This window comes from Lycorma delicatula, chromosome 1 (assembly GCF_047948215.1).
Source record: "Lycorma delicatula isolate Av1 chromosome 1, ASM4794821v1, whole genome shotgun sequence".
Classification (NCBI taxonomy): domain Eukaryota; kingdom Metazoa; phylum Arthropoda; class Insecta; order Hemiptera; family Fulgoridae; genus Lycorma; species Lycorma delicatula.
This window is the reverse complement of record NC_134455.1, coordinates 163,255,271-163,282,969: the sequence shown is the minus strand read 5'-3', so window position 1 is coordinate 163,282,969 and position 27,699 is coordinate 163,255,271. Positions and strand designations below refer to the sequence as shown.

The 27,699-nt window shown below is 32.5% G+C and overlaps 1 protein-coding gene across 1 annotated transcript in view; it reads right to left on the bottom strand.

Annotated features, from left to right (window-relative positions):
* LOC142325106 (ubiquitin carboxyl-terminal hydrolase MINDY-3 homolog) overlaps positions 1–27,699 on the bottom strand; it is an 86,857-nt gene that overhangs the window by 14,570 nt on the left and 44,588 nt on the right. The window contains exons 6-7 of the mRNA XM_075366454.1: positions 26,537–26,674; positions 17,331–17,490 (exon numbers count right to left, since the gene is read on the bottom strand). Coding sequence (XP_075222569.1) covers positions 17,331–17,490; positions 26,537–26,674 — 298 coding nt within the window. The remainder of the gene's footprint in view (positions 1–17,330; positions 17,491–26,536; positions 26,675–27,699) is intronic.

The following is a 27,699-nucleotide window of genomic DNA, read 5'->3' as shown; positions in this document are numbered from 1 at the left end:
GACTTATACTTTTACTTTCATGTTCTTTGAGAATTTTATCTCAAATTTTAAAATCGGGGCCCTTTACAACCCATAAGTGTTGTTTTTTGTTGTGTCTTAATGTTTTTGTGTAGTTTGTGCTTTTAAATAAAATGTAAGGGCCTTTACACCCTTACATATGATGATCCTGATGATGATACTAACCTTTTTTTTTTAAGAATGTGACGAGGGCTAATGACCCTAGCAGTTGATGCCCGTAAAAATTAAAAAAAAAAAAATAATAATAATGCCCTGAGGTAGATAATCCCCACGTCCGGAACACAACATCTACATTCCACGTCCAGGGCGGTAACAGCTGTACTTACGTACAATACTTATAGCTGGCTCATGGGGTTCCGAGTAAATTCCTTGGTTATGCTTTTTACTTTTGACCTGTTTCCACCTTCAGTTCACCAGACGGACTGGAGTTTTCGTCCACCTGCAGGATATGGACAAATAAACGATTTGGAAATGGATTCATACCATTTTTAGAGCTGGCGGCCAGCTCTAAGCTCATAAGCTCTAAGCTCATTTTTAGTGGTGGCCAGGATCAATGTTATTGCAGGTGTAACGGAGATCCTTCCGTTGTTCACATGCCCCCTGCGATGGCAAGCATGTAGCAATGGTGCCCACGTATGTCGGTGCATGGGAGCTCTGAAAGCTTCGGTGAGTAGGAGCCTGGAGTCAGTGCAGAGATTGCACATCCATTCTCTGCCAGGACATATGCCGGTTCCACCGGAGTACCAGATCGGACCTCCAAGGTTAGTAACCCTGGAGTGGGGGTGTCCCCCAGCAGCTAGCCTTGCTACAGAAGGCTAGAATACGCATGAATATTCTTGAACAATCTAACGTGGCAGAGGGTGCACGTAAACACCCTCATTTAGAAACCTCTGATTTGCCACAAGCAAAGAGGAAAAAGGGTAAGGAATCAGATAAAATCAAGAAAGATGCTGATAGAATCAGTAGAGATTTGAGAAGGTCTTTGTTTGGAAATAATGTTCCCAAACCAAGATTTTTGATTATTACAAAAGAGAATGGTAACTTCCAAAACGTTAGCCCATTCTTAATCGCAAGAGAAATAGCCAAATTGTGCTGGTGGTCCTGTCAAAAAAATCTGGAAGACTTTTAACGGATTGCACGTCGAAACTATCAACGACAGTCAAAGCCAAAAAGTCCAGGCACTGAAGAAGATCGGTGAATTTGCAGTATCAGTGCAACCGCATAGCACCCTTAATATATTCAGAGGAGTTGTTGTTTGCTGGGATCTTCTAAATTGTACAGAAGAAGAAATAGTACAGGAAATGTCTAGTCAGGGAGTGATTCAGTGTCGTAGGCTAACTATGCAAAGAAATGGTGAAGTTCTTCCTTTGGTCTCGCATATATTGACTTTCAATAGGCCTAATCTTCCTGAAAAGGTATGAGCTGGCATCCATTGGCTTGATGTACATGCTTTCATTCCACAGCCTATGAGATGTTTTAAGTGTCAACGATTCGGACACACTGCAGCTATATGTGAAGCGCAGGAAATTTGCATATGTGGAATGAAGATACATGAGAGTGATCCATGTAAAGACCCTCCAATCTGTATTAATTGTAAAGGGCACCATAACTGCCGATCAAGGAACTGCCCAGTATTAAATTGGAAACAGCCATTCAGGAAGTTAAAACACTTGAAAAGGTCAGTTATCCTGAAGCGAAGAAAATTGTTACTCAACGAACACCTCGACCATCGACCACTTATGCAGAAGCAAGTTTCCCTTCCACATCTAAAATTAACGTGGAGCAGTTGCTTAATACGTTGGCACCAAGTCTTGCAGCAATGACAGAAAAAATCATTGATGCAAAGATTGAGTTGACTCATCGGTCAGAACCAATTAAACATGCGAAGGCTTATTCCCAGACTGACGTCGTTGATATAAGAAACTTACCGACACAGCACAAAAAACCAGCAAAACCAGCAATCATAACGCCACCAACTGACGTAACAGTTAAAAATCTTGGTTTATCTGGCAAAGACAAAAAGATTACTCCGTCATCGAGTAAGAAGGCTAAGGACACTTTGACAATAGTACAGGAAAAATCTGAGTCTACCGAAATGGAGGTGCAAGTCATTATTGAGAAAGCACCAGACACAGACGATATTAAAACTGTACCTATAGAGCCTCCAAAAGCTCAGCGAACAGCTTTGGTGAGAGCGTCTGTTTCAGCCGATCCTAGCACACCCGTAGAGATCGAACCAAGTTCATCAGCCGCCGAAAATGCATTGCTTGCAAGTTTAGATTCAATAGCAACGATGCTAACTGCACCAACGAAGTTTTCATCTCCTGATGGCAGCCGGAGAACATCACTGGCATCAGAAAGAGAGGAAGACGAAGCCATGTCTGAGGCCTCAGACACACTATCATCAGAAGTTGAGGCTGTTCGAAGAATGGAAAACCGGTGCAAGAAAGGATGGCCGAAAGGAAAGCCTAGGCGTCAAACTTAAAGGATTCGAAAGTTATATCAAAATGTGAATTTATGAACCTTTTTTTTATTTTTATTTTTTTTGAAGTGGGATGGGGCCAAATGATATGCCAATAATGACCAAAGTAGTCGATGCCCCTAAAAAACTCAAAAAAAAAAAAAAAAAAAAAATAATAATAATACTAATACTTAGTAATTTGCTAAAAGTTATTCAGCAAATTAAACAAAAAAGGCAAACAACCTCCCAAATGATGATTTCTAAATATACTATACAGAATGCGTATTAACCTGAACAACAAATAACTTGCAGACAAAAAGTTGGAATTTGTTTTTACTACTATGTGTTAGGAAGTAATTTAGAAAAAAGTAAAACGAAAATATTAGGTACTGAACAAAGTCTGCTCACAGTGATAGTTATATAAAAATAGCTAAGATGAGAAGAGTTTATAACCAAATGTGCTATTAAATGGAAGCCATTCCGTTATCTTACCTGATGGAGTAATGAAAGTTGTAAGAGGAAGTAAACATAAATATAAGGTGGGAATTCAGTGATGATCACAGACTTTATTTTGGATATTATTCTAATAGCTAAATAAGATGAAAAATTACAATCTTATTTTAATAAAATATTAAAAATCTTAACATCCGGCAAAAAGAGCTAAACAAAAAAAGTGATCATCACTGAAGGAAAGACTAAAATGTTTAATAGTAAGCAGTGCCAGGACCGGTGGACAGAAATCCAGAACAAGCCTAAACTTATTTCAGTTTCGGTACCAGAAGTTATTTGCTGTAAGTGTTCATAGTTCATTAGTACAATCTTTTATATTTTTTAGTCCCAAGATAAGACTCATCACTTAACTTTTAACTGAGGGAAAACATAAAAACTGCATAAAATTAAAACTGGGCTGTAGGGAAGATGTTGAAAAGTTGGAATGTTTTTCTTCACCAGAGATTCTTAAACTGAAAGTGCAGTGTTAGCTGGCATGTTACTGTGGTGTTCACCCAATAGTCTGTAATGTCTTGTCAGGCTTGCAGGCCTGATTTTCAAAGTTGTTCCAAGATATCTTTGTCAATTAATTAAAGTATAAATTTGTTGTCCACAATACTACAGCTGTCAAAAAAATTTGATAATCATTGTTTTCACCCAGGATCAGCTCAAATTTGGTTTCTTTGGAAGAGGAGAACTCTTTTTTATTACTTTATCCAAAAAATTTGTCTCAGTTTCAAGCTTTTACAGCAAATTCTGAGCAATTTCCAATAGATTTGCTTTTATGCTCTACAGACAAATGTTTGGACTCTTGTTTTGTAGGAATAAATGATCTGTTAGGATTTTTTTATGTATTTTTGTCCAAGTTTGTTATTTCTGTAATCATTCTGACATTAATTGTAGTCCTTTGCCATTATAGCTCACATCACTTCCTCATTTTGATCATTTGTTGATGAGATTGGACTTAAAGAATGAGTCCATTTTAACATTTTTTAACCCTCTTTGAAAACTTTGTACCACTTAGAAATCATATTCTCAAGACAGTGAAATCTCCATAAGCTTCAGTAAAAGTATTAAATGTATTAGTGGACTGTTGTTCAATGTTTTTCTGCATTACAAACGTAATGAGGTTATAAAAAGGGACTGCACACCAACAGCAGCAGCACTAATTCAACTAATCCAGATAAAAAAAGTAAAGTCATGTAAATCTAGATTACAGCACACTAACCCACCGGGTTGGTCTAGTGGTGAATGCATCATCGCAAATCAGCTGATTTCAAAGTTGAAAGTTCTAAGGTTCAAATCCTAGCAAAGGCAGTTACTTTTATACAGACTTGAATACTAGATCATGGATTCCGGTGTTCTTTGGTGGTTGGGTTTCAATTAACCAGACATCTCAGCAATGGTCAACCTGGGACTGTACAAGATTACATTTCATTTACACTCATACATATCATCCTCATTCATCCTCTGAAGCAATACCATACAGTGGTTCTGGAGGCTAAACAGAAAAAGAAAGATCACAGCACACTAGTACACATTAATGAGGTGCTACATTGCCAAATTGTAGATAGGACACAACCAATATACTTAAATTGGGATAAACCTCATATTACCAATACAAAAATAGGGAAAATACTAAAATAGCAATATATTAATCAATCTTCAATCCTGCCCTTATCTACAAATGTAAATCATGAGCAATAAAATCTGAGCAACAAGGTAGAAGCCAAGTAATGGAAATGAGTTTACTACAAATAGTTGTAAAAGAAATAAAGCAAATCAGAATTTACTATTCAGGTGATAGGTGGAAATTGAAGCTAAAACAGTGACTGCAACATCTATCCAAAGCAAAATTTTTGCATGTGATTAGAAAGAGAGATGGAAGTTATCCTAGACAAGTTTCTAAAGTAATGTCTACAGGAAACTAAGCCTGAAGAACAGAATGGAAAGATAACATCAAGGAGATCCTTTGGAAGAAAAAGATAAACTTGGGAGTAGACAAATCAATTTGATTATAAACATGTAGATAGTATACTTATGAGCATAGTTTTGCAGAAGAGAAACATAGAATGGTGCAAGTAGAACAAAGCAGGCATGGTAAAACATTAAACAATAAAAAAGAAATTCTACCCAAAGCAATACAAATAGGATGAAATTAGCAAATAAATCTATTAATATATATTTTGAAAGAGTGTATTTTATTACATTTCACAAATTTAAAAAAAAAAATTGATTACTTTTTTAGTGGCAAACATCAACAATGGAAAACTCAATACATAATATATACCTTACAATTTCTAATGTCAATCAAAGTTTTTATTCTATTGTTAATATTTTACTTTTCCAGGAGTTACAGTATATAACAGAGGAAAAGTATGATGTATGTATATATATATATATCTCAAATTGTATACCTTTTCCCTTGAGATAATTAAGCTATTGGAATCAGGGGAACATGAATTCTACACACTGTTACAAAAAACTATAATAAAAGTGTGAGTGTGTGTGTGCACGTGCACACATGTGCTCTTTATATTTGTTTTATACTTCTTGTATGGATATCATTTTTTCATAAATTAGTATTTGGAAAATAGGTACTATATTTCAAAGGATGGGAATTCATGAAAATTTTAATCATCCATTTCTTTACTGCTAATTTTTTAAACAGTATCATCATTAATAATCACTGGAAATAATATCAAGGATATTAACATTAATCGTAATAGAGATATTATATATTAATTGTAATATCCATACATATAATTGATGTAATTTCATAACCATCCAAAAAAATTGGTTTTTATATATTCTTTTAACCATAATCTTTCAACCTATCTATGTTATGCAACAAAAATGTTAAAATATTTAAATCTAAAATAAAATAATTTAAATAAATATAAAATTTATATAGAATAGATAATTTAAAATAAATTTCAACACTAATTCTTTAAAAAATAGTTTAAAATAAGTACGGAAGAGAAAGCATAGGAGAAAATACCATGAGTAATAAATTAAATTAATAAATAAGGTGTAAATATTGTTCAGCATTATGTAAAAATAATAATTATAAAGTTAAGAATATACAAACTTAAGTAATATATTGAATCTTTGTAAGTCATTAGAAAAACAAGTTCATAATTGCTGTTAAGAGAGAAAAACAAATAAGAAGACCAATACTTTTTATAAACGAAAAACAATCAAATACACAGATAAATATGGTATGTGAGAATATAAATTTTAAAATACTTAAAAATCTCAATTTTGATAAATAATAATCAGACTTTTTATTTATGTTTGTTCAATAAATGACAATTTGAAAACTTAAAACTTTTTTAAACATACAGCAGGGCCTCCTTTAACTGAGATCTCTCTTAACTGAGATGACCGGCTGCTGTGGTCAAGTAGCATCTCGGCCTTTCATGCTACGGTTGCGGGTTTGAATCCCGTTCAGGTATCTTTTCACTATTCTATAAATCATTCATTAAATCCATAATTAGCCTCAGGTGCAAAAAGTCTGAAGTACAGTAAAACTAAAAAGAGATTAACCGAAAGCTGTTTAATCATGTAAAAATTTTTTTATATTCTGTTACTGAAAATTATTTGTTCTATGTAATTACTCATTGCGTAGTAACTAGAATTGCGTATTTACAGCAAGTGGCAGTAAAGCAGAATAATAGATTCTCTATTGTCTATTATATGCATAAAGATCGGCTTATATTTTGTGAATGTGTATCTGCTGGACTGTAATACAGCATAAGTAGTTGTAGTGTGTTGGGTTGTTTACTTGTAGTACTATAATATGGTTATTGTGTTACAATGTTATAATATTGTTATAATTGTTTATTATGTTATTGTGTAATAGCTAGCTGCGGCAAAAATATTACTAATAGAAAATATAAAACAGAACGTAATGTCAATGGAGAAAAACTTGAAGCAATTAGAAGATTAAATGCCGGAGAATTGATTTAAAAAACTACTTGAGTTTGGCGTAAGAGAAACAACCATCAGTGACTGGAAATGAAACAAAAAAGAAATTGTATAATACTTTTCAAAAGTGCCCAAAAAGTTTTAAATTAACAATCTATGCTGAAGAACCCTTTCCAGGATGCTTCAGATGATACCGTTTCCTTGAGGTTCAGGCAACAGAGAACCTTTGGGGTACCAATATCTGGACCTATATTGCAAGAAAAGGCTATTCAACTTAACAAAATATTGAATGGTCCAGATACATTTTCTGCCAGTAAAGGCTGGCTGGAGAAATTTAGAAATCATAATGCCATTAGGCAGTTAGCCGTATTAGGGGAAAAATTATCTGTGGAGACTGACAATGTTGCTAATTTTATCAAAACATTTTCTGCTCTTGTTCGGTCAGAAAATCTGAGGCCAGAACAAGTATATAACTCAGATGGGACAGGATTAAATTTTAGAATGCTGCCATCAAAAACACTAGCATCAATAGAAGAAGCTTCTGCACCCGACTTTAAAATTAGTATACATGAAGCTTTTAAATTAGCAACTTTTAATTAGACAAGAAACGATGTTCCTTTTGTTGACTTAACGGTAGTATAAAACTGGCATGTGATTGCACTGCTATGGACCGTGTTACTCACTTAAGACAAAAGAAGGTGACACTTTTTTATTACAAAATCTAAGTTTATGCAAGTTGATGCGAGAGTGATTAGTGACTATTGATTTTATTACAATAAATATAATATTATAATCACTTTTAATTTGAGTCTTATTCTGCTACCAATTCGATATTAATAGGGTTTGTTGCCCAAATTTAAGAATAAAACTTGAAGTGTCTGTTAACCATGGATTCTGTTATCCAAGCCGGCAACACCCCTAATTACCCCGGTTAAGAGAGCCCCTACTATATCTGTGTTTATGAGTACTCCACATGTCTGAATAACATTCTAGCCATCAAACATTTTCTAGAACATTTTGATAGTGGCTCAATCTCCTGGTCTTAGATGTAATTCTGTTACACAATAAAAAACACTGAGCAGGAAAAAGAAATCTATAGTTTCATAACTATTAATAAAAACACTACACTCCTAGTATGATATTAGTACCATCATATGAGGTGGTATCAAAAGATTTTGAGACTAATTCTGTAATATTCCAAACGATATTTCAGCATAATTCCACATACACAGTCACAGGGAGCACTGACCTTCATAAATCAGCATGTCAAGAGACATTGTATTGTGTGCATCAGTAGCTGTGCGGCTCGGGCTATTATGGCCATGAGTGTTACCATTTTTGTGATTCCAACATGAACAGTAAGCTTGAACAAAGAGTGAACATGAAATCTTGTGTGAAACTCAGTAAATCTACATGGTGCAGTAAATATACAGCAATGCACTGCCATGAGTCATGTGAGGTGTTTTGAGTGGCATGTGCACTTCAAGATTGGAAGAACATCACTAAAAGACAACAAACATTCAAGAGACCTTCAAGGAGCTCAAACTGGAAAATGTTAAAACCATTGTGCATTCTGAAAAATCTGGATGTTCCATGACGACAATGCACCTTGTCACCATTCTCTCCTCATACGAGAGTTTCTCACAAGACACATGATCTCACTTCCATAGGCACCGTACTCTCCAGATTTGGCTTCTACAGGCTTTGCCATCTTCCTGTAGCTGAACATTCAGCTTAAAGGGTGCTGTTTTGTCTTTTGACAACACTGCAGTACGACTTTGACATTAAGCATGAGTTGGAGAATGTACTTGCCACGCTTCGAGAAACAGATTTCTAGGACACATTCCGGAAATTGCAAGAACACTGGGAATGCTGTATTTCTGTGCAAGGGGGGTCTACTTTGAAAGTGACAGTGTATACCTGTAGATAATAAAAGTAACATAGTTTCTTGTCAACAGAGCTAGCCTCAAAACCTTTTGACACCCCTTCTTATACTTATCTTCTTTATTAGCACTTTTCTGGAGTATGTAATTGCCACAATCTTATGCAAGTAGTTTGTATAATAATGTGGCATCTCTCATTTGCCTTCAACTTTTTACTAAATTCAATAATTTAATTTCTATTTAAATTTTACATTTTTATTAAAACCTTAAACTTAAATTTCAACTAAAAAGCACAAAAATCAAAGTATAGAGGTTTCATTCTTCAAAAAAATTGGGCCAAATAATTTGTTATTTTTATTAAAAGCAGACCCGGCAATGCTTTGCTACTGCTAGATTTGAGTATATATATATATATATATATATATATATATTTATATACAGAGTTATCATAAAAGAATGGTGCGGTTTCAGTAATTCATTGGAAAATTGTAGGGAAATTTTTAGATGTTATATTGGTATACCTGAAAGCCTCAAACCCAAAAGTTTGTTTATCAGCAGTTGTAACCACAACGTCAGTTCTTGTATTGTTGTTGCGGTGAGTTTAGTGAGTTACTATGTTCTCAGATAAAGACAAAGCAAAGTGTGTTTTATTGATGGCTGAATTAAAATACGTAATTTTAGTTCAACGTGCGTTTCGACGTGAATTCAGAAGAGATCCACCACACAAAAATAACATAACATGTTGGTTCAAACAATTTGAAGAAAACACATCAGTTTAGAAACAGAAATCAACCGGCAGACCAAGTGTACCAGACGAAACGGTTGAACTAATTAGACAATCGGCAATTAGAAGTCCTGGGAAGTCCATCCCCTGTCGAAGTGTCGAATTAGGTATTCCAAAATCAACAGTTCACAAAGTTTTATATAAAAAACTGAAATTACACGCTTATAAAATCCAGATACTGAGGAATTGAAACCCGATGATGATGTAAAACGTTACAATTTCGCTGTTGAAATGTTGGACAGAATAAGTGAAAACGAATCATTTTTAGATGATATAATTTTTACAGACGAAGCTACATTCCATGTGAATGGATGTGTTAACAGACACAATTCACGAATATGGGGTTCTGAAAACCCACACGCAATTATTGAGAAACAACGCGATTCGCCTAAAGTTAATGTTTGGTGTGGTGTGATGAAAAATCGTGTAATAGGGCCTTTCTTCTTTGCTGAAAAAACAATTAATGGAGTTGTGTATCTTGACATGTTAACCAATTATTGCTTTCCTCAGCTGGATGGACTCGAAAACATTCATCAACTTCATTTCCAACAAGATGGTGCTCCCCCGCACTTCAATGCATTGGTCACAGATGCTTTGAATGAAAAATTTTGAGATCGATGGATAGGCTGGCAAGGACCCATACTTTGGCCTCCAAGGAGTCCAGACCTGACACCTTGCAATTTTTTCTTGTGGGGGTACATCAAAAGCGTTGTTTATACACAAAAAATTCGCTACCTAAACCACATAAAAAACAGGATTAATGAAGAAATGTTAACTAATGTTTGGAGAAAAGTTGAGTATCGTTTGGACATTTGTCGAGCGACTAAGGGCGCACATATTGAAATTTATTAATTATGTAAAAAAATGTTTGAGACGACAAATTTGAAAAATAGAAAACAAACTGTAAGTAATTCTGTTTTAATTTAAACCATGTTCAAAACCGCAGCATTCTTTTATGATAACCCTGTATATAGATTAAATGAACACATCTGAAAGTTTAATAAAACATTAAAAAACTGAACATTACGGATCTTCACAAAATTTTACCTTTCACTTTATGAAAGCCAAAATGTAAATAAATCCAACTGGCAAAACAAAAGCACTACCTATCGTATCTAATTCAAACCACTCTAAACACAGTAGTCAGTAGAAAATAACTTTTTAACGAAAAGAGTTATGGCTGCAAATCACAATTAATACTGAACATTAAGAAACTTACAAAACATTACGGAACTTCAAACAATTTAACCTTTCACTATATAAAAGTCAAAATGTAAATAAATCCAACTGTCAGAACAGCACTACCTATCAGATTTAATTCAAACTACTCTCTAAACAGAGTAGTCAGTTAAAAATACCCTTAATTTTCTTTCTATTAGTCAGATCAAGGATTTCAATAGCTTTAAACCTTCTCCAGACAATGTGAACCATTTTGCAAAAACCCACTCATAAATCGGTTCAGTAGTTTTTTAGTCTATAGCAGACACACATAAGAACATTATCTTATATATATATTCTATATAAATATTACTTTATTTACATTATTATTACATTTATTTATTCATTATTATATTATTTATTACACTTTTATATTACCTATTATATATATACACATATATAATTCTATATATATATAGAAGAAGAAAGTCTGTTTGTATATTTGTTTGTTTCATAAATACCTCAACACCGACCCACCTAGCAAGTATAGTTTTTGCAAAAATATTTATTTTCATGTAACTAATATATATTCTGAATATAAGCCAAATCAAACCATAAATGAAATTTTTCCAAATATCTCAACCCCCAGTGCCATTTAGCAGGTACATTTTTTGCAGAGGTATTTTTTTTTCATGTAAGTATAAGTATTCTGATTATGAGGCAAATCAGACCATAAATACAGTTTTTTTAAATATCTCGACCCCAGCGGCACCTAGCAGGTCCAAACTAATTCAGAAACCTTCATGGGCATGCACACAACAACTCACCAAAGTTCCATCACAATCTGATGAATGGTATAGGAATGCATCCAGGACAAACAAACAAACATTCATTTATATATATGTAGATTTGAAATGCTTATAATGCCGCAACCGATGTACCAATTTTCATATCTACCTTTTCTCATAAGATTGTGTATTACCCATTATATGGTTAAATTTCCAAATTTGCCATGTTTTAGGAGTTAAAATTTTTGTACTGACAAAAAATCTATTTAACAGTTGTTTTCCCACACCAAAAATATATCTGTATATGGATTTTAGGCCTTCAAAATATTTTTTATTCTACGTAAGATTTCATTTAATTTTTCAAATTTTCAAACCTAAATATCTCAATTATTACTGGACCAATTTTCACTATTCAAATTTCATTGTTTGTAGAATTTCCTAAATATTAATTTGATTCTTTTCATTCTTTCTAAGCTGAACCTTAAACCTTTTAAAATTTTCTAATATGATAAATAAAACGTTTTAATGAAATCAAAAAATTATTTATATATTATATTTCTATTTCTATATCAATGTTTAAGTCATTTCTAGAGGGGAGATAGTAATAAAAAAACCATATATTTCTATCACCAATGGCTCTGAATCAGTCAGAAGCATTAAATTATCTTACTATAATATATATATATTACTATTATAATACTTTGTGTTTGTTGTGTTTGTCTGGGATTAGCATCATCTAAAACAGGAATTTTCTATAAGTTCAATAAATTTAGTTCTACCTGCTTACTATTCAAAAATCCTGTACCTACCTAAGACTTTCTCCAGTTGGAGTACACACAACAGGCATCCAAAAACCACATAGGAGAAGGCACCCACCTTGTGACCACCCGGTCCCCCTCCCATTCATACACCTGATGGACTTTAATGGGAGTCGTCTTTAGTCCTCTAACTTTTTACATCTCACAGTAATAAGCCAAGCCTTGTTGGGATGCCACCGATGTAAATGCCTCAGTAGACATTTACATCAGTGATTTTTAACTTAGCTTAACGTAGCTTTTGCCTTCACTGCAGGCCTCAATGTCCTACATTGTTGTCTTCTGAACTAGCTAACCAAGTTTGTGGAAGCACGAACTCCACGCCTAGTTCTACACTTTATAGAGCCAATTTATGCGTAAATGTTTCATAATATTCGAGGCAAATGAATAAATAAAATATTCTTAAAAATGTTGTTGCAGCAATAAAATTTATTCCTAGTTCCCTTAGTGAACTCAACTTTCAGTTCGTATCCCTAACTTCGTTTCATTTATGGACTCCGATTTGGTCTATCAGGGAGAGGCAAACAAACCTCCTATTCCCACTCAGCTCCATCGCAGAGGCTTGCATGACATTTACTTCCACTTACTACCATCGCTCAGATGCTGCTACACCTCACAGCTGCATGGTTACCCATACCCTCGGAAGTGCAGTCGTTGTTCTGCCGACAGCTACCATTATAACAATAATCACCATAACTTTAACTAACTAACCATGGCTTGATGCTAAGACGCCTACCTCCAGCTAATCAACTGTCCAGGCGGCCCCTAACCACCCAGGGTGCTACTCTACTTATATCCCTTTAGTCGTACTGCTCAGGGCGAGGAAACGGAGGAAGCTAACCACAATAGTCCATTCTCTGCGATTCTTCCAGTTGACTCGCAGACCAAGAAAGGAATTTACTCTCTCGAGCTCCCTAACAACTATGGTACGTTCAGCCTCGTACCAGGGATAAACATAAAGGACATGGTCTGCAGTGTCATTAACCCTACAGTTCAGGCACAAGCCCGAATAGTCAAATCAAACCTAGCTAAACTTTTCTTGAATGCACCATGTCCTGAAAGGAATTGAGTTGTGTACCAATTGGGGGAAACCCAACTAATTGCTCACAGCTCCCTAACATAATAAATAAATAATATTAATAAATTTATTAATAGTTAGTGAGTAGCAAAGTAATAAAAAAATTAATTGAAGACACTGAAAATACATTTACAAGACAAATGTCATTTGCAACTTGAACTTCACTATTCGGCTATTTTAAAAAGTTTACTGGTGTTTACATGCTTAACTTCTTTTTCTTCTTCATTATTGTTATCATTGATTGTTTTTTTATTAAAAATTTAACATCATCTGGATGTAACTCCCAGCTAGGCCAGACTTAATGAAACTAAAAACACCAATTTATAGGCCTACAGCATTAGATGAATAACTAAAAAACTATCTATTTTAGAAATAAGTCTGAAATGAAATTTTAATTTTTTTTCAAAGAATTCAGTTCTGCAATAAAAAATATAGGTTCCTATTTTTTAAAAAAATATGTTGACCTTGAAATGACCTTTATTTGACCTTACCAAGGATAACATAGGTTGTGCATGTATTTCCCCTTGAAATGGATAAACTTTAATAGGAAACATTTTTTCCTAAAATGTGCAGTTTTTGAGATATAGATGTGTCTCAATTTAAATGAACCACCTGGTAAATATAAAGGAAGGTTCAAAAGGTTACTAAATTTGTTTATTTTCAAAAACTGCTTACTTGAAAAAGTTTTAGAATACATTTCCTTCAAAGCAGTATCCTTCTGTAGCTACATACTTTTGCCAAAGTTGTTGAAAACAGCACTGGAACCCACTCTGTGATATCATCCTCGGATGCTCTGTCACATTGGCAATCACATTATTGGCACTCTTGTATTTTCCTCTTCAAGCAAGGAAACAAGTAAAAATCAGTTACTGATCAGAAGAGTATGGTAAATGCTCCATGGTTGTTATACCACCATAGTTGTTATGCTTATAGTTGTTATACCTTTAATAACCATGGATTGATATCTCTTTGAGGATGTACATTAGTACAACAGACCCTCAGGTAATTTTTACATTAAAAAACTACTTTCAAATAAAACATATGCATTTAGTGTACATATCTATTGTCAAACTCATTTTTCTATAAAAATTATAAAAGCTATGCAATTAGAATTTTCCAGTTCTTTATTGTTTTCATCAATGTCTTTTTGGGAATTACAATCTAAGCAAGAATCATTTTACACGTTTTAAAAAGGAAATAAAATATCAATTAATAAGAGGGACAACTTTTCATACAGACAACCAAAGTTAAACTTTTCAATAAGTTAACCAAAATTCATATCAGGAAGCAGAAAATAGAATAGTCAGTATTATGTACCATAACACTGTAAATTTCCATTTCAATATATTATATAGCAGGATTCCTTCAAAGTCTGAATGTACTGTATTTGGCTGGACACATGCATGTTACCCAATTGACTCCATATGCCTTTGCATACATGTTTGAACTTTAATCTTTTAATTTTTTTAAACATTTTAATCTTTTAAATTTAAATTTTAATCTTTTAATATTTTTTTATGTTTAATATGCAATTGTATAAAGTTTTTTTACATACAACTGATGATGCGGGATCCTGAAAAAGTACTCTTGTAGAAAAACAAACAAACAAAGGTAAAATGATATTTCTTAAGTCTGTAGTTGAGTGGATCAGGTTGATTTACAGTATATATTTATTAGTACAGGGTCACAGAAGTTATATGGGTCTTGAAAGGATTAATTTTAGGAAAATAATTATTCCTCATAATCTGCAGATGACTGTTTAACAACTGATATGAGAATTTAATTTTATATTTTGAATATTCTATTTTAATGATGTTTTGAGTATTATAGTTTTGAAATTATGAATCATGTAAATTGATATTTTATAAATAAAAAATTTTAATAATTACATGTATTTAAATAAGTAAATGTATTTTACCTTAACAAAAAAGTCATTTTTTTAAAAAAGAAACATCTACTTCTACCAAACCAGAAAACAGAATTATTTTTGCATTTCATAACATAATGCTTCAGTTTATGAGAAAGGGTTTCATTGCACTTCTGCTATAAATTTTAATTCTTAAACTTTTAACTTTAATTAATTAGCAAACTATCTAATATCTAATGTATCTTCTAAACAATTTAATTATCCTTAAATCAAAATACTTCTTTTTAAGAAATATAGTACAATGCGAACCACCTGCAAGAATGGATGTTATTTCCATATGATCCTTTTATAATTAGGAACTCATTAAAACATTTTTTTTTAAATATTCTCAATATGTAATAAATAATCCAACTGGGTAGATAGTTATAATACTAGATTAAATACTATTAATAACATATCAAGAGCTATTTTAACTTATGAATGATAATTTTGTTATTTACTTATGTTTTATGTGATTAATATTTTCTTTTATACGATTTTGTAGTCATGGGTATTATATATATACGGCGGGGTCACTGAAAACGTTTACAGCAATAGAAAAAAATCATATCTCCCTATGTAACTGAGATAAAGTATTAATTGGAACTGCAAAATAATTGGGATATCATCAAATTTATGTAGATGTGACTGGCCATAATCTTGAGGTGAAGGTCACAATGGTACAATGCCTCTGCGCCACTCAGTCAGTGCAATGTTAACGTTCAGCAGAAAGCACAGTATGTATGTTTTGTGGTTAGCAGAATATAAATCGGTTAAAACTGTTTAATGGACTTTTCAGCATGTTTATGGCAATGATCCCCAGATGCAAACAGTATTAGACGGTGATACAAGCACTTTTAAGAAATCTGACAATGTGGAAGTGAAAAAGTCCCCAGAGGGCCCAAAATGAGTGACGAAGCAGTTGAGCATATACACCAAAGTTGTTTAAGAAGCCCTAAAAATTGAACAAAGTTTACAGTCAGGAATTCCATAGACAACTATTCAAAATGTGTTGCACAAGTGTTTACGCCTTCATGCTTACAAAATTCAGCTTAAACGTCATATAAAATCTACACTTCGTCCTGAATGTGTTGAATTCACAAGTAAAATGCTTAATAAAATTAAAGATGATGAAACATTTTTAAAATGTGTATTGTTACAGACAAAGCAACTTTCCATGTCAGTGGTTGTGTCAACTGACATAATTGTATGATATGGGGATCTCAGCAACCTAGTGAAATTATTTAGTACATCAGGGATTCCCCAAAATTAAACGTATGGAGTGGTTTGATGTTGTGGAATTGATCAATTTCTTTTTTTCATGAGCCTACTATCAATGTTTATTTAGACATGCTACAACAGTACGTTTTTTCCACAAATTGATCAAACTGAACAACAAAGTAACTTTGTCAAAATGTTTCAACAAGATCTTGTGCCCCACACTTTAGCCTAGGCGTTCAATGCACTCTCATTGAAAGATTCCCTAATCGTTGGGTTGGTAGGGCCGGTCCTGTGCTTCGGCCCCTGAGAAAGCCCAGATTTGACAGCTCTAGATGTTTTCTATGGGGATATATTAAAAACATTACTTACAGTGAAAAATTCAGGTATGTACTACATTTAAAATAACAGTTCACCACTGCTACTGACACAGTTACACCTACAAATCAGTGGACCAGTTTGCATCCAGTGGACCTGGGTAGAAGTCAATTATCAGCTGGATGTTTGCAGAGTGACCAACAGAGCTCATATTGAAACATTCTAAGGTATGTAAAAAAACTTTTTGAGTTGGTGAATTTTTAAAAAAACACTCTGATTATGTCTAGTAATTTCTGGGATACAATTTTTTTAAACTGCTCAAACTTTTTCGATGACCCTACATACAGGTGCTATAGCTAATGTGACATAAATTTGTTTTCATTTATAAATTTGTTTTCATTTAGTTTATATCATCTAATTTCCATACAAATAAAATAAATGGATAATGAAAACTAGAGGTTTAATAAATAAAATTTAGACTTACTACTCTGTGTCAGACACAAGATCTAATGAACCTAATACATCTTGCAATAAATCAGCAGCTATGAAATTATTCCCCTCTGGATCATAACTCTTGAATACTCTTCTTGCAACTTCACTTGGTGTCTCAGCACTGACAAGTTGTTTTTCAAATGAAAATAATACTGAAATTATAAAATGCCAATTAGTATCAATAACCAAATAAAAAACAATAAGCAGACAACTATACTGAAAATGTGAGCAATAGTATAAAAGCTGGGAATTTTCACTGAGCATAAATCATGCGGTAAATCTTACACTACTCACTTTCAATCTGTTCCACATAAATTTTCTTTATAAATGCTTTTCTCCGCTCTAAAAGTTAATATAACATAATTAATTAAAATTTAATTCAAGATACATAAAAGCCAACATGAAAAAAATTGTGCTAAATTTTACACAATAGCATCTGAGTAAAAATCTTTGTAACAGAAAAAATCATTAATAAGAAATGTGTTATAATATTATAAATAATGTACATTACATTTATTACAAATTTCCTTAAACAATGGCACAACAAACATTAGGATAGCTTATTTTAAAAAGCTTATTTTAAAAAGCTTATTTTAAACAATATCTGCAGAATAATATAAAAGAGAGAGAGGGCACATATTAACAATATTAAAACATTAAAGTAATATTAGAAAAGTAAGCACATTCAAGAGAAATGCTTTCTTGTTTTATGAACTATCACTTCAAGCAATTTGGAACAATATAAACTATACCATTGATTCCCAAAGTGGTCCAGGTGGACCCCCAGGGGTCCACGGGAGACTCGACGGGGGTCTACGTTGGCGTGACAAAAAAATGGTGGTTCACAATTCGTAAGCGGGGGTCCACGAAAATTCATCTGGTTTCGATAGTGAAGAACTAAAATGTTGGCTTGACTTTGCGTATCAATCTAGGCAGATAATGTTTTGAGAAGCTCAGCGACTGTTACTTGTAAAAACTTGCATATTCCATATTCAGTACAACGAACGTGTCGAGACTTGCAAAGCGCCGCCGCCGTCCTCAACGCTTGTTCAGTCATGCAAAGGGACGAAATACGACTTGTGGTGTGTGTGCTAGCAATCTTGCATGAACTTGTTTGATTCTTCACTAATATAAATACGATTGCCAAGGATAAACGTTACTCATTTGTTTCCGGAATTTTGAAAAGAAAAGTAAAGTGAATAGATGTTAGCGTTTGCCAATGTCAGAAAAAGTAGTAAGTACTTTTATTTTATTTATTGTTTATTTATTTATTTGACAATTTATTGTACACGTCAGTAAACAAAAAATGCACAAATTACAAAAAATACGTAGGTACAAAAGGCGAGGTTTATTCCTAAAAGAAATCTCTTTCGTTTAAGGATTTATTAATTTTTGGTCTAAATTTTTTTTCAGATATAAAAAAAAACTATTGGAATCGACTTAAAAACTGATCCTGAACATACCATTTCCCGGTTGTAACCCTTATTCTGTAACACGTTGTATATTTTCATAAATTCACCTGTCTTTACATACTCGTAACGTGCATCAAAGTAATAAATAAATGATTAAAATCGCAGAGTTGTGATATCAAAATATTGGTTATTTAAAAGTATTTTCTATAGAATTTACAGAAATATATCAAAATATAATTAATGAAAAAATGTTTTACATCACATTAAAATCGGTTCAGCCATTTTCATAAAACTTTATTATGGTTCTTACAGATTTATTGCTTTTAATAATTAGAATCAGTTTGCCACTGGTACTTTATTACATTGCAATAATTAATTAATCCTATTCTGTTAAAATAGTCATATCCTGTTAAGTAAGACCGCCTTGAGATTACTAAAACAAAGTTTTTTTTTTATTTACCGGTAGGTAAATGATACGAAACATGGCTGAATCTAAGAAGAAATGTCGACTGTACAGTGTTGATTATTTAAAATTTGGATCTCTTCCATCAAAGGCAGACAAGCGATTGCCTATATGCCTTTTGTGCAGAAAAATGTTGAGCAATGACTCTATGAAACCATCGAAGCTCAAAGATCATCTAAGAAGGTGTCATCCAGATAAAATAGGTAAAGATTTGAAATATTTTCAAACATTGAAGGAAAAATATGAAAAGAGACCTACCGTGCACAGTATGTTCGCTTCAACGTCTGAAAGTAACGATGATGGCTTACGGGCATCGTACAATATTTCATTGCTTATAGCGAAATCTGGAAAACCGCACACCATTGGAGAACAGTTAATTTTACCAGCTGTTGAAGAGGTTTTAAAAACTGTTCTGCACAAATCTCCATTTGACATACTCAAAAGAATTCCTTTGAGTAACAACACTGTACAGACGTATTGATGAAATGAGCTCTGATATTGAAAGTTTCTTGTGTAATTATCTGCAAACAACTCATTTTTCTATTCAACTGGACGAGTCAACTTTACCTGGTAATGAAGCATTATTATTGGCATATGTTTGATTTGTTATGGACGAAGAAATTCATGAAGAGCTACTATTTGCGAAAACTTTGGAGATGGACACTAAAGGTGAATCAATATTTAATGTCCTGAGTGATTTTTTTAAAGAAAAATCAATTCCATTCACAAACGTCATTTTGGTGGCAACAGATGGAGCAATGGTCGAGCGATATCGTGGGTTTATAAGCCATCTTAAAAGAATTATACCAGAGGTAACTGCAATTCACTTTGTCATCCACCGACAACACCTAGTAGCGAAAAATCTGAGTGATAGATTGCACCAATCGCTTCAACTTGTAATTAATGCTGTTAACAAGATAAGAATCAATGCATTGAATACGCGTTTATTTGCCCAATTGTGCGATGAAAATGATGAAGACTTCCAACGATTGCTCTTACATACTGAAGTACGCTGGTTGTCGAAAGGTGCATGTTTAACAAGATTTTAGTCACTTTTTGAATCAGTTTTAGATTTTCTGGAAGGTAAAGATTCAAATTTAAAAGAAAACCTGATCACTTTGAAAGCTGACATCGCGTATTTGACAGATTTGTTCAAAAAATTTAATGACATTAACTTACAATTACAAGGGGACAATCTCAATTTAATAAAAACAAAGGGTGTAATTTCAGCTTTTCTTGGAAAATTGAAATTTATGATGCAAAATATTAGTCGGCACATATTTTCCCAGTTTTCAAACTTGTCACAGGTAGAATGCCTTGATGAGGATATTCAGACATATGTTCAACATTTAATTGCCCTGCATGATGACTTCAAAATCAGATTTGAAGATATTCTGATGATGGAAATACCACCATGGATCATAAATCCATTTGATGAAACGGAAGTGGAGAATATGATATTACAAGAGGAGCTACTCGAGCTTAGCACTAATGAGGAGCTGAAGGTGAAATTTAAAAGAGGGTATCAAACATTTTGGCTGCAGGCAGAAATACCAGAAAAATATCCTGGACTGTGGGGAATTGCGAGAAAGCTTTTGATAGCGTTTCCCTCGTCATATCTTGTCGAAAAAAGTTTTAGTGTCGTTACAAACCTTTTATCAAAACAAAGGAGCAGATTCAATATCAGAACGGGGAGATTTGCGCTTATTCCTAACAAAACTGAAGCCAAATATTGATAATTTGCTGTCAATCTATCAAGTACATCCCTCCCATTAAAATTGTAACTATTTTGTGATTGTCATTGTAGAAGTTACATTATGTTATTAATGTTTAATTTTAATTATATTACGACAATTTTATTATATTACATTGCAATATGATAACAATAATAATTAATAGTGCAATGATTACATATTTGAATAAATGCAACACAAAAAAATATACTATTTTTATTTTTATTTTTACCACTCTGAATGGGAAGTTTTCTAAATTAAATGAGTGAGAACTGATTGCTTTCTTGTGCTGTGAGTAGATGTCAAAAATGTAAAGTTGGATGGAAGCATTTTTCTGATTGGCCAACTTTACTTTTTGACATCCACTCACAGCTCAGTCAATCAAAAATAAACCAATCAATTCTCACTTCTTTTCGGAAGCTGTTAGTTAGAGGAACTCAGCCGTAACGCAAATATTTCATAGTTAGATCTAATCTTCACATTTCCTGTCGACTGGAAATATGGTAGAAATATAGCTGCAGGGGGTCCACCGGAACCAGCAAAATTTTGAAAGTGGTCTATGAGAAAAATAAGTTTGGGAACCTCTGAACTATACAATACTCAACATATAAAATAAATCAGTAAGAAAAAAATATATATGAAATTCTGGTATTTGCAGTCAATAGTGTTACTTACATTTCTTGAGACACAAGAAATTCATTTATGATCTAATGTAAAACTAATCATTCATTTTTCTGAGAATCAAATCTCCATGTTTGAACACATTCTTTGGCGAGGTTTTTAGTGATTTTAATAGATTAATATATATCGCAATTATATCCATTTTTTTCAAAGTACCATAACTGAAGCAACTATTTTCTTCCTATGTTGATATCTTAAAATCTTGCAACATTTATTGATGCCAGCTCACTAAGTTACCTGATTTAATAAATCCTATAATATAAAATTGGTACACTGATTTTTCAGAATGAATTTTTTTTAATAATCCCAACAACTGAAAATAGTGCTAATAAATAGATAAAATTTTTTTCAATTTAGTCTAACTTGATAAATAAAATAAATCATAAAATACAATTCTGATAACCTAACATTACAATAATACAAATTTCAAATGCATTAACTAAATTTGCCTTTATAAAGATTTTTTCATTATTAAATGAAATATAATTTCATTTTAACATGTAAGGTATCAAACGGTGGTTAAATGGGCTTATGATGAGAGCAATTTGAATGTAATGGATCACAAAACTTGGTTACCTACTGGATATATAAATTGAATGTTGTTGGTTCTTAATAAATTAAACAATATAATGTAAGATTATACATATACTCAACAAAAATTTTTTTTTTTTTTAGATAAATAATAAATAGATAAATCTTAAGAAATAAAATAAATTAAAAATCTAATAATCGTAATAAATAATGGTAATTTCATTATTTTTTTAAATATTTTGAATATTGTTTTGAAATAAATATTATATTATTTTGAATATAAATTAAATAAAATATTTATTAATTTATCAAATTAAATATTAAGGTAAAATGTTTGTGTTTGTTTCATCAGTATCTCCAATCAAATTCAGTTGGCATGCCAATGGGATGATCGGTCACAAGAGGTTTTTAGGGTTTATTTCTGAGGAAAAAAATAACAAACTAACAGAAGGGTAATGATTATTTATTGATATTTGTTTTTATAAATAAAAATATTGCCTCAGTAACTGAGATCCAGGAGATAGAAATAAAATAAGCAATTAATGTGATAATGTCACTCTATATGTTAACTCTTCATATCACTTGAAGAAAAAAACAATCACATTTTATTTTTAAATTTCAAGAATGGTTTCTACAGGCCTTGGTAAATTAGAACATTACAGAGATAATAACAACATTATTAAGATTGAAAACATTGGAAAAGATTTTAAAAAGTCTCAAGAGATTATCTGAAGAAAGGAAGAACAACATTGTCAACTTAATTCTAATCCAGGAATACCAGAGAAGCATGTCTGTTATTTTTCTGGCTTAAATTTTGATAAATTTACTTCCTTATTTGAAGTAAAGGAAGTAGTGTGTTTACGAAAAATTTCAGTTTTCTGATTTCAATGGAAATATTCATTTTAACTAGTTTCGACATGACATCTATACATATGTATCTTGCATAACTCAAAACCAATTAGCCATAGTATGTTGAAATTTTGGATTTAGAACTGTTGTAACATCTAGTTATGCACCTCCCCTTTTGATTGCAATTGACTTGACCAAAAATGTTCGAAAAAGTCCAAAATCCAAAAAATTTGTATTTTGGACTTTTTGCTTTTTTCTTAAATGCAGTAATAAACCTTCATTGAGTGCTTTTCAATGATATACAATAAGTGGTACTTATTTTCATTGATTCCAGGGTTATAGCCAAATAACATTTTAATTAATGCAATATTTTGATCTTACAAGGGGAAGGCACATCAGCTCAAATTCGACTTCATATCCTTTTCTTTTAACTTTTTTTTTTTAATTTAAATATTTTTTTTGTCTTCAGTCATTTGACTGGTTTGATGCAGCTCTCCAAGATTCCCTATCTAGTGCTAGTCGTTTCATTTCAGTATACCCTCTACATCCCTAACAATTTGTTTTACATATTCCAAATGTGGCCTGCCTACACATTTTTCCCTTCTAAATGTCCTTCCAATATTAAAGCGACTATTCCAGGATGCCTTAGTATGTGGCCAATAAGTCTGTCTCTTCTTTTAACTATATTTTTCCAAATGCTTCTTTCTTCATCTATTTCCCGCAATACCTCTTCATTTGTAACTTTATCCACCCATCTGATTTTTAACATTCTCCTGTAGCACCACATTTCAAAAGCTTCTAATCTTTTCTTCTCAGATCTCCGATTGTCCAAGTTTCACTTCCATATAAAGCGACACTCCAAACATACACTTTCAAAACTCTTTTCCTGACATTTAAATTAATTTTTGATGTAAACAAATTATATTTCTTACTGAAGGCTCGTTTAGCTTGTGCTATTCGGCATTTTATATCGCTCCTGCTTCGTCCATCTTTAGTAATTCTACTATCAGCAAATCGTAGCATCTTTATCTTTTCATCTTGTACTGTTACTCCGAATCTAAATTGTTCTTTAACATCATTAACTGCTAGTTCCATGTAAAGATTAAAAAGTAACGGAGATAGGGAACATCCTTGTCAGACTCCCTTTCTTATTACGGCTTCTTTCTTATGTTCAATTATTACTGTTGCTGTTTGGTTCCTGTACATGTCAGCAATTGTTCTTCTATATCTGTATTTGAACCCTAATTTTTTTAAAATGCTGAACATTTTATTCCAGTCTACGTTATCGAATGCCTTTTCTAAGTTTATAAACGCCAAGTAAGTTGGTTTGTTTTTCTTTAATCTTCCTTCTACTATTAATCTGAGGCCTAAAATTGCTTCCCTTGTCCCTATACTTTTCCTGAAACCAAATTGGTCTTCTAACACTTCTTCCACTCTCCTCTCAATTCTTCTGTATAGAATTCTAGTTAAGATTTTTGATGCATGACTAGTTAAACTAATTGTTCTGTATTCTTCACATTTATCTGCCTATGCTTTCTTTGGTATCATTACTATAACATTTTTTTTGAAGTCTGACGGAAATTCCCCTTTTTCATAAATATTACACACCAGTTTGTATAATCTATCAATCGCTTCCTCACCTGCACTGTGCAGTAATTCTAAGGTATTCTGTCTATTCCAGGAGCCTTTCTGCCATTTAAATCTGTTAATGCTCTCTTAAATTCAGATCTCAGTATTGTTTCTCCTATTTCATCCTCCTCAACTTCCTCTTCAACACCATTTTCTAATTCATTTCCTCCGTATAACTCTTCAATATATTCCACCCATCTATCGACTTTACCTTTTGTATTATATATTGGTGTACCATCTTTGTTTAACACATTATTAGATTTTAATTTATGTACCCCAAAATTTTCCTTAACTTTCCTGTATGCTCCGTCTATTATACCAATGTTCATTTCTCTTTCCACTTCTGAACACTTTTCTTTAATCCACTCTTCTTTCGCCAGTTTGCACTTCCTGTTTATAGCATTTCTTAATTGCCGATAGTTCCTTTTACTTTCTTCATCACTAGCATTCTTATATTTTCTACGTTCATCCATCAGCTTCAATATATCGTCTGAAACCCAAGGTTTTCTACCAGTTCTCTTTATTCCGCCTAAGTTTGCTTCTGCTGATTTAAGAATTTCCTTTTTAACATTCTCCCATTCTTCTTCTACATTTTCTACCTTATCTTTTTTACTCAGACCTCTTGCGATGTCCGCCTCAAAAATCTTCTTTACCTCCTCTTCCTCAAGCTTCTCTAAATTCCACCGATTCATCTGACACCTTTTCTTCAGGTTTTTAAACCCCAATCTACATTTCATTATCACCAAATTATGGTCGCTATCAATGTCTGCTCCAGGGTAAGTTTTGCAGTCAACGAGTTGATTTCTAAATCTTTGCTTAACCATGATATAATCTATCTGATACCTTACAGTATCGCCTGGCTTTTTCCAAGTGTATATTCTTCTATTATGATTTTTAAATTGGGTGTTGGCAATTACTAAATTATACTTCGTGCAAAACTCTATAAGTCGGTCCCCTCTTTCATTCCTTTTGCCCAGCCCATATTCACCCACTATATTTCCTTCCTTGCCTTTTCCAATGCTTGCATTCCAATCTCCAATTATTATTAAATTTTCATCTCCTTTTACGTGTTTAATTGCTTCATCAATCTCTTCGTATACACATTCTACCTCATCATCATCATGGGCGCTTGTAGGCAATTTAAATATAATGGTTTATTAATAATTATTAACCTGTGATTGTAAAAAAAAATTATGATAAATAATAATTGCATAATATAATAAAAAAAAAAAATATGAAAAAAGATCAAAAAATTAGAAGTGAAATAAAATTTTATGTACTTTTAAAAATGTGTAAATGTAATTTAATAGGCAATCACGCAAGTCATGTGGTATCCACATCAATTTTTTTTTTATACTAAAATGTGCTTCAAGAAAATCTTTATGAAGTTATTATACTTCTTTATCAGTGCTTTGCTTCTGCAACCCAACTATGTAACAACAAGAAATTATGGAACCAATTTTCCATATACTTAAAAGAATAATTATTTTTAAAATTAGTATAACCCGATTTTGTCCACGAATATTTATCCCTATCAATCCAAACTGATGTCTTTTCATAGTGGCCCCCCCCCCAAAAAAAATATCTGCAATTGAAATCACAGAACTACAACACAATCCACTAAACTGTTATGAACTGCTATATCTTAAAATTTGAAGTTAATAAAAACCCTTGAACATTCTCACAGTTTTAAAAATACTTTGCTATTTTTCTCATCAAAACAAAATTGCCAAAGAAACTTCTTAAAAATTTCATCCTTACTGCTTCAGATTAAAGAATTACTAACCTATTTGTTACCACAAATTATGGACCATATCTGTTGAGGTTGTTGAAGACAAACAAACGGAGCTGAAATACTAGAAAATCACATAGTTTGGTAAAGTGTTCTGATGAAACTTACCGGTTAAATGAGTCTCACTACCAAGCACCCACACTGGATTAATTGGATTCTTAAGGAATGATCCGACTTCACAGTATCGTAAATGTTCAAGAAGAGCAAGAAAACCAATTTTACTTTGTTTATCAATGCCTCTTAGCTCTGAAACAATTTTTTTAAATTTAATACAATTATAGAAGTTTTTATAAGAAAATAGTTTCTACAAAAAAGAACATAAAGACCATAAAATTTATCCTTGCATGAACTTATATACAAGGTAAAACATTTTAATGGTTACACTATATTAAAAATAAACAGTAAAAATTAAACCCATTAATATTCACAATAAAATATGAGAAGTTTCTTCAAAAAAGTTCAAAATTTGTACCCCGTGTATCCTGCTTAAAATGATTTAATAAATTTTGCTAGTGATAGCACCATTGTTGTACACCTAATTCATTTTTTAAGAACTAAGTAACAGCCACTTCTATGAATCTTCTTTGTAGAACTGCTGATCACTTATATTGAATCTCCTTCTGAAAATTCAACCATCTTCAATATATTTCAAATATTTGAATTTTATTTACAAATTAAGATAAAAACATTAAATTGAAACAAGACTGGTGTAAACGGACCTGAGTAACGGATTCCTACCAATTAAGAAGAAAGTAGTAGAACATATAATAATGAGAAGAATCCGGAAAGGGCTAAAAGAAATCCTTTTAGTATAGGTAACAGCTCCGTTTAACAATGGTCCTTTGTAACACTGTTTCCTGACACACCTAAACAAATGTTTGTTGTTCCATGAGAAGAGTTACCGGACTAGGGTAGGAATTTCATGGGAATGTGTGAGTGCGATGATCGTTCTAACATTTCGAGTTAGGTCTGGTTCAGCAGGTAAGAAGACAGGAGAATAAATACTCCGGGGAAGACCAGTTAAAAATCAGTTCTACGAGATGAAGTCTGTGATGTGAGTTTTGTGAATCAGTCTAAGCAAGACGTTACGACATCAGTCTGAGAGATGCGAGTCTGCACTGTCAGTGAGGGTATACTGCAAGGAGGTCAGTGAAGGAGCGAATTTCTAGTTTAGGTTTGACACAATTATGGTGATGTTATAAGTAATTCCAATACATGAAAACAACAAATGGCTTGGTGAGTTACTGTAAGAATATAAGTGAGAGATAGTG